This window comes from Pristiophorus japonicus, chromosome 11 (assembly GCF_044704955.1).
Source record: "Pristiophorus japonicus isolate sPriJap1 chromosome 11, sPriJap1.hap1, whole genome shotgun sequence".
NCBI classification, from domain to species: Eukaryota; Metazoa; Chordata; class Chondrichthyes; family Pristiophoridae; genus Pristiophorus; species Pristiophorus japonicus.
Genome location: NC_091987.1, coordinates 97,922,736 through 97,936,979, shown reverse-complemented (window position 1 = coordinate 97,936,979; position 14,244 = coordinate 97,922,736). Strand labels below are relative to the sequence as shown.

The 14,244-nt window shown below is 52.3% G+C and overlaps 1 protein-coding gene across 1 annotated transcript; it reads left to right on the top strand.

The window, feature by feature from the left end:
- The first annotated feature begins 2,961 nt into the window (after window positions 1-2,961).
- LOC139275558 (ephrin type-B receptor 1-like) lies at window positions 2,962-13,333 on the top strand. Its single transcript, XM_070892727.1, has 4 exons — window positions 2,962-3,054; window positions 5,917-5,981; window positions 8,925-9,606; window positions 13,026-13,333. The coding sequence occupies exons 1-4, from the start codon at window positions 3,003-3,005 to the stop codon at window positions 13,331-13,333; spliced, it is 1,107 nt and encodes a 368-aa protein (XP_070748828.1). The 5' UTR covers window positions 2,962-3,002.
- Window positions 13,334-14,244: the final 911 nt, after the last annotated feature.

Genomic DNA, 14,244 nt, shown 5'->3' with positions numbered 1-14,244 from the left:
AGCACTCCCTCAGTACTGACACTGGGAGTGTCGGCCTGGCATTATGTGCTCAAGTCCCTGGAGTGGGACTTGAACCCACAACCTACTGACTCAAAGGCGAGAGTGTTAGCGCAGGGAGTGTGTCAGCTGTGGCTCAGAGAGTGGGGAGAGTGGAACTCGCGACCACAGAGAGTGGTTGAGGCGGATAGCAGAGATGCATTTATGGGGAGCTAGATAAATACGTGAGGGAGAGAGGAATAGAAGATTATGTTGATGGGGTGAGATGAGGTAGGGGTGGGAGGGGGCTGGTGTGGAACACAAATACCGGGATAGACCAGTTGGACCGAATGGCCTGATTCTGTAAGAAACAGCACAGACACAGGCCATTCGACCCATCTAGTCTATCCCATTATTTACACCCCACACGAGCCTCCTCCCACCCCGACTTCATCTCACCCTATCAACATAACCTTCTCTTCCTTTAAAAAGAGTAAAGTTGGATGATTATACTCTCGGGCGTGATTAGACACGGAGCTGTGATATGAAGCCCCACAAAGCCGAGTGACTTCCGATTCCATTCCCAGTCTGTGCTGAGCCAACTAATCAAATCCATGATGGTAGCTGTGGCAGGACGATTTGCCTCAGTACCCTTGGGCTAGGAAAGAAGGGGGTGGGGGAGGCGCAGGGATGGGGGATATTGATCCAGTGGGGGGCCCTGGCTAATGATCGGTATCGAGCAACTCCCTTGCTGGAAATTGCCCGTGCAGTGGGGGGGATCAGGCTGAGCAATGATGCCTGCCATGGTCGAATGGCCGACGAGACTGACTGTGCGGATTCACACGCTGACAGTGTTATTTCGAGGGATGGGGGGAGAGGCAGCTGAAGGCCACTGGTACCCCAGTCAGGGCCTTCAGGGGAAGGTGGGGTGGGGGGTGCGGGGGAAAGAACAGTGGTGGAAACATTTTGCCCAACTTGCTTTTTTATTTGGGGAGAAGGAGAGAAGCCGGCAGGCCTAGGAGATCATGTGACAACCCCGTGCACACACAGCGTGACAAGGCAAATGAGTTTCACTCTCACTGCTGGGAAAAGGACACACCACAAAGCAAGGTTTGCTCAATGATACAGGGTGATGGCCCCTTTAAATGATTGTGTCAGCCGTGGCTCAGTGGGCTGCTCTCTCGCCTCTGAGTCAGAAAGTTTGTCCCACTCCAGAGACTTGAGCACAAAAATCCAGGCCGACACTCCCAGTGCAGTGCTGAGGGAATGCCGCACTGTCGGAGGGGCAGTACTGAGGGAGCGCCGCACTGTTGGAGGGGCAGTACTTGTTGAGCTCTCCACTGCACTGTCAGAGGGGCAGTAATGAGGGAATGCTGCAATGTTGGAGGGGCAGTACTGAGGAAGCGCCGCACTGTCGGAGGGGCAGTACTGAGGGAGCGTCGCACTGTTGGAGGGGCAGTACTGAGGGAGCTCTCCGCTGCACTGTCAGAGGGGCAGTACTGAGGGAGTGCCGCACTGTTAGAGGGGCAGTACTGAGGAAGCGCCGCACTGTCGGAGAGGCAGTACTGAGGGAGCGCCACACTGTCGGAGGGGCAGTACTGAGGGAGCGCCGCACTGTCGGAGGGGCAGTATTGAGGAAGCGCCGCACTGTTGGAGGGGCAGTACTGAGGGAGCTCTCCGCTGCACTGTCAGAGGGGCAGTAATGAGGGCGTGCCGCACTGTCGGAGGGGCAGTGCTGAGGGAGCTCTCCGCTGCACTGTCAGAGGGGCAGTAATGAGGGCGTGCCGCACTGTCGGAGGGGCAGTGCTGAGGAAGTGCCACACTGTCGGAGGGGCAGTACTGAGGGAGTGCCGCACTGTCGGAGGGGCAGTACTGAGGGAGCGTCGCACTGTTGGAGGGGCAGTACTGAGGGAGCTCTCCGCCGCACTGTCAGAGGGGCAGTACTGAGGGAGTGCCGCACTGTTAGAGGGGCAGTACTGAGGAAGCGCCGCACTGTCGGAGAGGCAGTACTGAGGGAGCGCCGCACTGTCGGAGGGGCAGTATTGAGGAAGCGCCGCACTGTTGGAGGGGCAGTACTGAGGGAGCTCTCCGCTGCACTGTCAGAGGGGCAGTAATGAGGGCGTGCCGCACTGTCGGAGGGGCAGTGCTGAGGGAGCTCTCCGCTGCACTGTCAGAGGGGCAGTAATGAGGGCGTGCCGCACTGTCGGAGGGGCAGTGCTGAGGAAGTGCCACACTGTCGGAGGGGCAGTACTGAGGGAGTGCCGCACTGTCGGAGGGGCAGTGCTGAGGAAGCGCCACACTGTCAGAGGGCAGTAATGAGGGAGTGCCGCACTGTCGGAGGGGCAGTACTGAGGGAGCGCTACACTGTCGGAGGTGCCGTCTTTCGGATGAGACACTAAAACTGAGGCCCCGTTTGCCCTCTCAGGTGGACGTAAAAGATCCCATGGCCACTAATTCGAAGAACTGCAGGGGAGTTCACCCCGGTGTTCCTGGCCACTTTTTATCCCTCAATCAACATCACTAAAAGCAGATTATCTGGTCATCCTCATATTACTGTTTGTGGGAGCTTGCTGTGCGCAAATCGCCCACCACATCTCCTCCATTGCAACGGCGAGCGTGCTTCATTGGCGGCAAAGCACTTTGGTGAATGTGGTGAGCGGCACTGTACAGATGCAAGTGCTTTTTTTGAAAATTAAATAGAAAGTGAAAGTACTTTGAGCCGAACAGGAATGAGGCCTCTTTACAAATTGGACCTTGGGTGGCATGGGGGAGGGGAGGGAGGACGGGGGAGGGGACGAAGAGTGGGGAGGGGAAGAGAGGGCGGGGTGTGCACTGAATGTCGGCAACAAACAACTCCCTGTGTGGCAGGGGCAATGGTCTGACGGTCATACGACCAGGGAGAAGGTCTCGGAGTGTCACGGCTCTGAGACAGCCACTCGCAGCGGTGAGGGGAAGCTGCGATTGAACTGGAAGGGCAGAGGAGGCTGTACAACTCCTGCGGGATCGCTGCACACAGCCTGCGGGCCATGGGGCTCTGGCTGCTCCTGTGCCTTGTTCGCACAGTGCTGGCCGTGGAGAGTAAGTGTCCAAACCTGCTTTGCAAAGACCTGACGCGGGTGACTGTGTTGTTTGTGACTGGCGGCTCACTCGGGCTGAGGTCGAACTCCGCGGGCACTTGTTGCGAGAGTCCCCGGGGCCGTCGGGTCAGAGCCTAGACAGTGAATGTCACGGGCCACTCCGCCATGGGGAGCATCGTATCCAAGTCCCAGTGTAATCGTCAATCCGACCTCCATACATTTCCACCTCATCCCCTTCATTCCTGGGATGTGGGCGACGCTGGCAAGGCCGGTATTTATTACCCATCCCCAAATTGCCCCTTGAGAAGGTGGTGGTGAGCCGCCTTTTTGAACCGCTGCAGTCCGTGTGGTGAAGGTGCTGTTAGGGAGGGAGTTCCAGGATTTTGACCCAGCGACGACAAAGGAACGGCGATATATTTCCAAGGCAGGATGATGTGTGCCTCGGAGGGGAACGTGGAGGTGATGGTGTTCCCATGCGCCTGCTGCCCTTGTCCTTCTAGGTGGTAGAGGTCGCGGGGTCTGCAAGATGCTGTCAAAGAAGCCTTGGTGAGTTATAAGAACATCAGAACATAAGAAGTAGGAGCAGGAATGGGCCATTTGGCCCCTCAAGTCTGCTCTGCCATTCAATAAGATCATGGCTGATCTGACCTTGGCCTCAACTAAACTTCCCGGCCCGCTTCCCATAACCCTTGACTTCCTTATCGTTCAAAAATCTGTCTATCTCCACCATAAATGCATTCAATGACCCAGCCTCTGGGGAAGAGAATTCCATAGATTCACGGCCTCCAATGAGAAGAAATTCCTCCTCATTGCCGTCTTAAATGGACGACCCCTTATTCTGAAACAATGCCCCCTAGTTCTAGATTCCCCCACAAGGGGAAACATCCTCTCTGCATCTACCTTGTCAAGTCTCCTCATAATCTTAAATGTTTCAATAAGATCACCTCTCATCCTTCTAAACTCCAGATGGCAGGCAAGCTGGGAGATGATTTGGAATAATCAAGTCGAGAGGGTACAAAGATATGTGCTCACTGACCTACATTGGCTCCTGGTTAAAATTCTCATTCTCGTTTTCAAATCCCTCCATGGCCTCACCCCCTCCCTATCTCTGTAATGTCCTCCAGCCCCACAACCCCCCTCGAGATCTCTGCGCTCCTCCAATTCTGGCCTCTTGCGCATCTCCGATTTCAATCGCTCCACCATTGGTGGCCGTGCCTTTAGCTGCCTTGGCCCTGAGCTCTGGAACTCTCTCCCTAAACCTCTCCGCCTCACTACCTCTCTCTCCTCCTTTAAGTCATCCCTTAGAACCTACCTCTTTGACCAAGCTTTTGCTCACCTGTCCCTAATATCTCTTTATGTGGATCGGTGTCAAATTTTGTTTGATAATCGCTCCCGTGAGGCACCCTGGGATGTTTTACGACATTAAAGATGCTATATAATTGCAAGTTGTTGTTGTTGTAATGCAGCAGATAAGCTGAGCCAGGGGCGGAGTCGGGCGATGTTACAGAGCTGGAAGTAGGCGGTCTTTGTGGTGGGCAGCATTATGGGATGGTTCATGGCGACAGGCACAAAACCATCCTGAAGGCAAAAAGCATTGAAAGAAAGCAAGCCAGTCAATTTTTGTAGGTTGTTCTGACCTCAGGAGCCGAGGATTTATAAGCAGCTGCCAATCTATAGAAAAGCAATTACCCTCTAAGTGACCCCAGAATATTCCTATTTACAGCAACTCCCCTTAAAAGGACAGGCCACTGTAATATATGTAGTTCTACCCAGTGGATTACTGTGGCTTTGCAGCCATTGCTGTTTGCAACAATAAAGAGTGAACAAGTCATCTGACTGGTTCCTGAAGTTATCAGCCATCTTAAAGCCTGTGTGTTTCCACCTCAGCATAGCGCACTTCATTATACGGTATAATATCGTATCTTCTGACTTACCGAGAGCCATCGAACAACCACTAGTAAAAACAGGTACACAAACAGGCGCTAAATAATTTCTGAGGAGGAATTTTGGCCCTGAATTTCCTTGGACTTACTCTTAACTGTGTAAGAATATAAGAAATAGGAGCAGGAGTCGGCCATTTGGCCCCTCGAGCCTGCTCCGCCATTCAATAAAATCATGGCTGATCTGATCATGGGCTCAGCTCCACTTCCCTGCCCACTCCCATAACACTTCACTCCCTTCTGATTTCTGGGCGGGAGTGGATATTTAAGGCCATAGTGTCTCTTTAAGTTAATGCTCCCCCGCCCCCCCCCACACCCCCCACACCCCCCACACCCCATCGCTGACTCGTACGCTCACAGACCAGAATCCCAGGGCACTCCAAAGGAGCCCCGGTGACAGGGACAGACGGGCATCGATTCTTCGACTCTATTCTTGGTCTTGTCAGCCACGGCTCAGTGGGCAGCACCCTTGCCTCTGAGTCAGCAGGTCGTGGGTTCGAGTCCCACGCCAGGGACTTGAGCACAAAAATCTAGGCTGGCTCTCCCAGTGCAGTACTGACGGAGCGCCGCACTGTTGGAGGTGCCGTCTTTCAGATGAGGGCTTAATCCGAGGCCCCACATGACCTTCTCAGGTGGATATAACAGATCCCATGGTCACTATTTTGAAGAAGAGCAGGGGCAGTTCTCCCCAGTGTCCTCGGGCCAATATTTATCTCTCAATCAGCATCACAAAAACAGATTATCTGGGTCACTATCACATTGCTGTTTGTGGGAGCTTGCTGTGCGCAAATTGGCTGCTGTGTTTCCTACATTACAACAGTCAGTACACTTCAAAAGTACTTAATTGACTGTAAAGCGCTTTGAGATGCCCGGTGGTCGTGAAAGACGCTATATAAATCCAAGTCTTTTTCTCTCTCTAACAGAGGTGTTGATGGACACTCGACTGGAAACAGAGGAGCTGAACTGGCTGGTGTCGCCTGAGAGCGGGGTAAGGCTCCGATTCACACCTGGGGAGGCTGAATGGCTCATAATCACATTGGGGTAACAATCAGGACTGGGTTCAGAGAAAGAACAACATTTAACGGGCCTTCCCCCAAAAGGCTCGACGCGTTCCTCACTGAGCAGAAGAACCAAGTTCCTTTCCCTGGTCCGTAGGATTTTAAAAATTCATTCCTGGGATGTGGGCGTCGCTGGCAAGGCCAGCATTTATTGCCCATCCCCGACCTGCCCCTTGAGAAGGTGGTTCTGAGCCGACTTCTTGAACCGCTGCAGTCCCGTGTGGTGAAGGTGCTCCCACAGTGCTGCTAGGGAGGGAGTTCCGGGATTTTGACCCAGTGATAATGAAGGAACGGCCGATATATTTCCAAGTCGGGATGGTGTGTGTGACTTGGAGGGGAACGTGGAGGTGGTGGTGTTTCCATGCGCCTGCTGCCCTTGTCCTTCTTGGCGGTAGAGGTCGCAAATTTGGGTGGTGCTGCTGAAGAAGCCTTGGCGAGTTGCTGCAGTGCATCTTGTCGATGGTACACACTGCAGCCACGGTGCGCCGGTGGTGGGGAGAGTGAATGTTTAAGGTGGATGGGGTGCCGATTGTGTTAGCTGAACTCAATCAAGGCGAAGGTAAGGGTATTCAGCATCCTGGGGTCACAGAGAGGACAATCGATGGGTGTACCTGCTCCTGATCACCGTCCAGTCATAAAGCCCCATTCCCCCACTGCCGATGCCCATGAGATAGAAACATAGAAACATAGAAATTTACAGCGCAGACGGAGGCCATTTCGGCCCATCGTGTCCGCGCCGGCCGATAAAGAGCTGCACGGTACTCAGTCAGCAGCCCTGAAGGTTACATATAAACCTATGAACAATGAACAATGGCGGAAAGGTAAAGAGCACCCAGCCCAACCAGTCCACCCCACACAACTGCGACACCCCTTGCACCGAAACATTCTACACTCCACCCCAACCGGAGCCATGTGATCTCCTAGGAGGTGAGCAAAGGATCGGGATCGGGAATAATGTGGAGAGACTGGAGAAATTGGGATTGTTCTCCTTAAAGCAGAGAAGCTTAAGGAGTGATTTAATAGAGACGTTCAAAATCAAGTAGATAGGGAGAAAGTGTTTCCACTGATAGGAAGGTCAGTAATCAGAGGGCACAGATTTACGGTGATTGGCAAAAGGGCCAGATGGGGAGATATGTTTTTTTACGCAGCGAGTTGTTGTGATCTGGAATGCATTGCTAGGTGTGAGGGAAACAGATTCAGTAACTTTCAAAAGAGAATTACTTGAAAAGAAACAATTTACGGGGCTACGGGGAAAAGAGAAGGGGCTTGGGACCAATTGGATCGCTCTTTCAAAGAGCCGGCACAGGCACGATGGGGCGAATGGCCGCCTTCTGTGCTGTGTGATTCCATGATGCCTTGCATGGTAAATAGCCAGCTGATACTCATTTTCAAAGGCTCACCCATTAATTGGCCATCTGGATAAAGGTCGTGATCGGCTGTCTGAGCCCGAGCTCGAGCCAGGTCTTCAGGAGAGGGTGGGGGAGGGGCGTTTTTATTTGGAGTGAGTATTGATACCACTGTGACTGCTAATGAGTTAGAGGAGGGGGCATAACTTATAGCAAACTATCTAATTAGTCAGCAAACAACAAACAGAGTCTATTTATTCAGTAAACAACAGAGTCTATTTATTCAGCAGACAACAAACAGTGTCTATTGATAGAGTTTCAGAATAAGGGGTCAACCATTTAGAACTGAGATGAGGAGGAATTTCTTCTCTCAGAGGGCCATGAATCTGTGGAATTCTCTGCCCCAGAGAGCTGTGGAAGCTGGGTCATAGACAGATTTTTGAATGATAAGGGAGTCGAAGGTTATGGGGAGCGGGCAGGGAAGTGGAGATGAGACCAAGATCAGATCAGCCATGATCCTATTGAATGGCGGAGCAGGTTCGAGAGGCCAAATGGCTGACTCCTGCTCTTATTTCTCATGCTCTTATGCAATCCCTGCGGACTACAGCAAACAGAACTCATGACTGAAACTACAGCAAAGTCTCCCGGTAGAAGCAGTCTTATTTCCTCCAGCAAAATAGTTACACAATTGGAAATCTGCACATGAAATGAATCCCAGTCGCTCACAGCGGTGCCGTCTCCAGACGTGGTTGACAGGGGGGGGGACTGGAGGGGAATTACCAGACCATCTCCATTCTGCCCGGGGCTTACGGTATCACGATATTTGTTTGGAAGAGAGACAGAAGGGGTGAAATTCCGGTCTGGTGGTGGTGAACATGTTTGTTCTTTCTTCAGCCGTGTCTCAGTGGGTAGCAGTCTCTCACGTCAGAGTCGGAAGGTTGTGGGTTCAAATCCCACTCCGGGGACTTGAGCACATATATCTAGGCTGATACTCCCAGTGCAGTGCTGAGGGGAGCGCCGCACTGTCGGAGGTGCTGTCTTTCGGATAGAGACTTTAAACCGAGGCCCCGTCTGCCCTCTCAAGTGGACATAAAAGAAACCTTGCCACAAACCTCACAAAAATCTAGGCTGACACTCCCAGTGCAGTGCTGAGGGAGCGCCGCACTGTCGGAAGTGCCGCCTTTCGGATGAGACATTAAACCGAGGCCCCGCCTGCTCTCTCAGGTGAATATAAAAGCTCCCACGGTGCTATTTCGAAGAAGAGCAGGGGCAGTTCTCCCCGGTGTCCTGGGACAAAAATTTGTCCCTCAATTAAAACAACAAAAAAACAGATTATCTGAGTCATTATCATATTTCTGTCTGTGAGAGCTTGCTGTGCGCAAATTGGCGTTTCCCACATTACCGCAGGGACCACACTTCCGAAAGTACTTCATTGGCTGTGAGTCACTTTTGGGACGTCCGGTGGTCATGAAAGGCGCTACATAAATGCAAGTCTTTAATCCAAGTCTTGTGTTTTTTTCTTGACAGTGGGAAGAGGTGGTGGCGGTGGACAAACACTTCAACACGATGCGGACATACCGCGTGTGCAACGTGGACACCCCCAACCAGGACAACTGGCTGCGCAGCGGCTACATCCGGCGGCGGGGGGCACGGCTGGTTTACGTGGAGCTGCGGTTCACTGTGAGGGACTGCAACTCGCTGGTTGGGACCGGGGCCACCGGCGGGCACTGCCGGGAGACCTTTGCGCTCCACCACCGCCAGTCGGACTCCGACGAGGAGTCTGCCCGCACGCCCGCCCAGCTGAAGGCGGCCTATGGCGAGGCCCAGGAGATCGGGGCCCAGCACATCTTCTCCCTGGGCAACAGGGGCACAGTCAACCGGGCCACACTGAGGATCGGGCCGCTGGACGCCGCCGGCTTCCGCCTGGCCTTCCGCGACCGGGGCGCCTGCGTCAACCTGCTCTCGGTGCGGGCCTACCACAAGAAGTGCCCAGCCATCATCCTCGGGCTGGCCCGCTACCCCGAGATGCCCACCGGTCCGACCCTGGCCTCCCTGGTTGTGGCGTCCGGCACCTGCGTGGCCCATGCCGAGGAGGCTGCCGTGCCCCTCAAGCTTCACTGCACCAGCGAGGGAGACTGGGTGGTGCTCATCGGCGAGTGCAGGTGCCAGCCAGGCTACCGTGGCAACCAGGAGCTCACCGCGTGCACAGGTAACGGGATCCGGCCCGTCCATTCACCATCCCCCCCCAACTCCTCCCACCACCGAGGGGCGCCAGGCTTTGCCCATCTCTTTCCAGTTCTCGGAGAGCTGAGACCAGGCGTTGCGGATATGGAATCCCAGAACGCTATGCTGATAGGGCGGGACGAAGTAAGACAGGAGGATGTCTAGGGGACTACAACAATAACTTGTATTTATATAGCGCCTTTAACATTGTGAAACTTCCCAAGGTGCTTTACAGGGAGTATTACGAGATTTTTTTTTAATTGACACCGAGCTGCATAAGGAGAAATTAGGGCAGGAAAGAGGTCGGTTTTTAGGAGCGTCTTGAAGGAGGAAAGAGAGGTAGAGAGGTGGAGAGGTTTAGGCAGGGAGTTCCAGAGCTTGGGGCCCAGGCAACAGAAGGCACGGCCACCAATGGTGGAGCGATTATAATCAGGGATGCTCACGGGGGCAGAATTAGAGGAGCGCAGACATCTCGGGATCTTGTTTGATAAACGCTCCTGTGAAGCGCTGTGGGACGTTTTACTACTTTAAAGACACTATATAAATGTGAAGTTTTTCCTTATTTATTTGTTCTACAGCAGTTTGGAGTTGGGAGCTTGCTCAGGGCCAGGGTACAAATCCACCAGGGCTGAACTTGCCCAGGTCTCTGGGGAAAGTCCAGGAGAGAGAACACTTAGGGGGGTGCAGAAATAGGCAAACGTCAGACCTGGCTTCCATTGTGCGCCTCCTGGTGGCCATTGTTAGAATTACACCACTCGGGCTCCGCTCATTGGCTGCAAGGGACCATGGAATGTTGGTTTTCCTGCGAGGGCTCAGGCGAGATAGGGCACTCGTCACCCAGAAAAGGCTCTACCCAATCACTCCACTGCCTGTTGGCATACCATCTCACTCTTCCATCTCCCTACACTACATACAGTTCTGGTCTCATGTAAGGTAGGATATACTTGCATTGGAGGCAGTTCAGAGAAGGTTCACTCAGTTGATTCCTGAGATGAAGGGGTTGTCTTATGAGGAAAGGGAGAGCAGGTTGGGCCTGTATTCATTGGAGTTTAGAAGAATGAGAGGTGATCTTATTGAAACGTATAAGATTCAATAACCAGGAGGCATAGATTTAAAATAATTGGCGGGGGGGGAGCGTTTAGAGGGGATCTGAGGGGAAATTTCTTCACCCAGAGGGTAGTGGGGGTCTGGAACTCAGTGCCTGAAAGAGTGGCAGAGGCAGAAACCCTCACCATATTTAAAAAGTGCTTGGCTGTGCATTTAAAGTGCCGTAACCTACAGGGCTACGGATCTAGAGCTGGAAAGTGGGATTAGGCTGGGTGGCTCTTTGTCGGCCGGCACGGACACGATGGGCCGAAATGGCCTCCTTCCGTGCTGTAAATTTCTATGATGCAATGATTCTGAGGGGGCTTGACAGGGTAGATGCCGAGAGGATGTTTCCCCTCGTGGGGGATTCTAGATTTAGAATAAGTGGTCGCGCATTTAAAACGGAGATGAGGAGGAATTTCTTCTCTCAGAGAGTCGTGAATCTTTGGAATTCTCTGCTCCTATTTCTTATGTTCTTATGTACACTCCCATTGTATCGTAATTCACACTCCTTGCATCATCTCCCACTCCAACTCCTTCTTTTCCCAGGCTTCGAAATGGTGGACTCCTCCCCTCCCTAAGTCTTCCCTTCCCTCAATGATCTACACGCTATCAAACCCAAGTTTGGTGTCCTCTAATCACTACTGTTCCACCACTGCTGAAGCCCTCATCCGTGCCTTTGTTACCTCTAGACTTGACTACTCCAACACACTCCTGGCCGACCTCCCACATTCTACCCTACGTAAACTAGAGCTGATTCAAAACTCAGCTGCCCGTGTCCTAACTCGCACCAAGTCCCGCCCACCCATCACCCCCTGTGCTCGCTGACCTTCATTGGCTCCCAGTTAAGCAACGCCTCGATTTCAAAATTCTCATCCTTGTTTACAAATTCCTCCATGGCCCTCGCCCCTCCTTATCTATGTAATCTCCTCCAGGCTCACAACCCAGCCTGAGATGTCTGCGCTCCTCAAATTCTGCCCTGTTGAGCATCCCTGATTATAATCGCTCAAACCTTCAGCTGCCTCGGCCCTAAGCTCTGGAACTCCCTGCCTAAACCTCTCCGCCTCTCCACCTCTCTTTCCTCCTTTAAGACGCTTCTTAAAACCTACCTCTTTGACCAAATGGTCATCTGCCAAAATATCTTCTTATGTGGCTTGGTGCCAAATTTATTTATTTTTTGTCTTGTAACACTGCTGTGAAGTGCCTTGGGACGTTCCACTACGTTAAAGGCGCTATATAAATACAAGTTGTTGTTGTTGTTGTAACATCATCTTCTCTCCTACCCTTTCCGACCATGGGGATGTTCTACTCGAGAGGCCTGACACTCGGTCACAACTTAGCGTTTCCCACTCAATGGAATTAATAGCGGGCTTTAAGATTACAAAAGGGTTCGATAGGGTAGATGTAGACAAGAAGTTTCCACTTGTGGGGGGAGACCAGAACTAGTGGCCATCACTCTAAGATGGCCACTGATAGTAGCTAAGTAAGTAAGGTTGTGGGTTCAAGTCCCACTCCTAAGACGTGAGCACAAAAATCTAGACTGACACTCCCAGTGCAGTGCTGAGGGAGCTCCGCACTTTCAGGTGAGACGTTAAACCGAGGCCCCGTCTGCCCTCTCAGGTGGACGTAAAAGATCCCACGGCCTCTATTGCGAAGAAGAGTTCTCCCCGGTGTCCTCGGGCCAATATTTATTCCTCCACCAGCATCACAAAAACAGATTAGCTTGGTCATGATCACATTGCTGTGTGTGGGAGCTTGCTGTGCGCAAATTGGCATCCCACATCACAGCAGTGACTACACTCCAAAAATACTTCATTGGCTGTAAAAGCACTTTGGGGGCGTGTGGTGGTCATGAAAGGCGCTATAGAAATGCAAGTCTTTCTTTCTTTTCCAATAAATCCAATGGGAATTCAGGAGAAACCTCTTGACCCAGAGAGCGGCGAGAATGTGGAACTCGCTACCACAGGGAGTGGTTGAGGCAAATAGCAGAGATGCATTTAAGGGGAGGCTGGATAAGCAGATGCAGGAGAAGGGAATAAAGGATTACGTTGATGGGGGTGAGATGAAGAGGGGTGGGAGGAGCCTCGTGTGGAACATAACACTGGCATGGACCAGTTCGGCCTGTGCAGTACATAGGATATACGGAACAAAAACTAGGCCTTTCAGCCCAACCAGTCTATTCTAATTCCATTCTATGTAAGTCTATCGGTTTAGCTGTGATTGATTCCTCCCTGCGTGGTATTTATCTAAAACCATTAAATCACAGTCGAGTTTCACATGGCCTTGACTTACTGATTGAGATTCATTATCCTCCTGCAGAAATCGAAGATCACGTGACCTTCTCCAAGGTCCCGCGGACGGAGTCAGAACGAGGCCCCTCCCAGAATGCATCAGCGGTGCCCCCCCCCTGCAGCCAATGGGAAGAGCAGGCGGCCCTGCTACGAGCCAATCGGCAACTGCTGGAGGAGCAGGCCGAGGCCTTGGCTCACATGACCCGCACCGCGCAGGCCCTCAACTCTACCCTCAACGCAATCCTGCGGAGGCTTCCAGCGCTCCCGAGGGACCCGCCTCACCCACTCACTGACGACGACCTCCTGCTCCCCACGGGCAGAGACCCCGGAGATTAGAACGTGAGGGATCGGCCGGGACAAGGTCCCCACTGGGGGAGGAAGGACCTGCTTCTGCAACCAGGGATCGTTCAAATCGCCAGACCATAAGAAATCAAACCTCATCGTCCATCTAAAATCCACTGTCCTTAATTCATAGGATTCCATAGGATATATGGCACAGGCCATTTGGCCCAACCTGTCCATGCTCCACTCGAGCCTCCTCCCGTCTTTCCTCATCTAACTCTATCAGCATAACCCTCTGTTCCCTTCTCCCTCATATGTTTGTCCAGCCTCCCCTTAAATGCATCGATACTATTCGCCTCAACCACTCCCTGTGGGAACGAGGTCCACATTCTCACCACTCTTTGGGTAAAGACGTTTCTTCTGAATTCCCCATTGGATTTCTTGGTGCTCTTCTCCACAAGTGGAAACATTCTCTCTGTATTCACTCCATCAAAATCTTAATTTTAAAGACCTTTTCTTTTCAAGAGAAGACCCAGCCTCTTCATCCTTTCCCGATCTGTACACCTTCGCATTTCTGGTATCATCCTTGTAAATCTTCTCTGCACCCTCTCCAGTGCCTCTATATCCTTTTTATAATATGGCGACCAGAATTGTACGCAGTGCTTCGTGGTCTAACCAAGGTTCGATACAGGTTTAGCAGAACTTCCCTACTCTTCAGTTCCCCTACCCGAAAAGGCCGGGCCACTGTGAGACCCAATTGTTTCTCAACTGATTCCAGGGGTTCTCCCGTGGAATTGATCTATCTGGCGGTCCACGCAAGTGTTGCCGACCTAAACAGCCTAGCAGTCTGTAACCGTGGCAAATTATAAAACGGATATAGAGCATATCCAAGTACTTTTTAAATGTGGTAAGAGTTTCTGCCTCTACCACCCTTTCAGGCAGTGAGTTCCAAACCCCACCACCCT

What these genes read in the sequence shown, in the direction of transcription:
- LOC139275558 (XM_070892727.1), top strand. Translation starts at nt 3,003, where the DNA reads ATGGGGCTCTGGCTGCTCCTGTGCCTTGTTCGCACAGTGCTGGCCGTG. An exon ending in CACAGTGCTGGCCGTGGAGA is followed by an intron (nt 3,055 to 5,916) that starts GTAAGTGTCCAA and finishes TCTCTCTAACAG; the next exon opens with AGGTGTTGATGGACACTCGA. An exon ending in GGAGCTCACCGCGTGCACAG is followed by an intron (nt 9,607 to 13,025) that starts GTAACGGGATCC and finishes ATCCTCCTGCAG; the next exon opens with AAATCGAAGATCACGTGACC.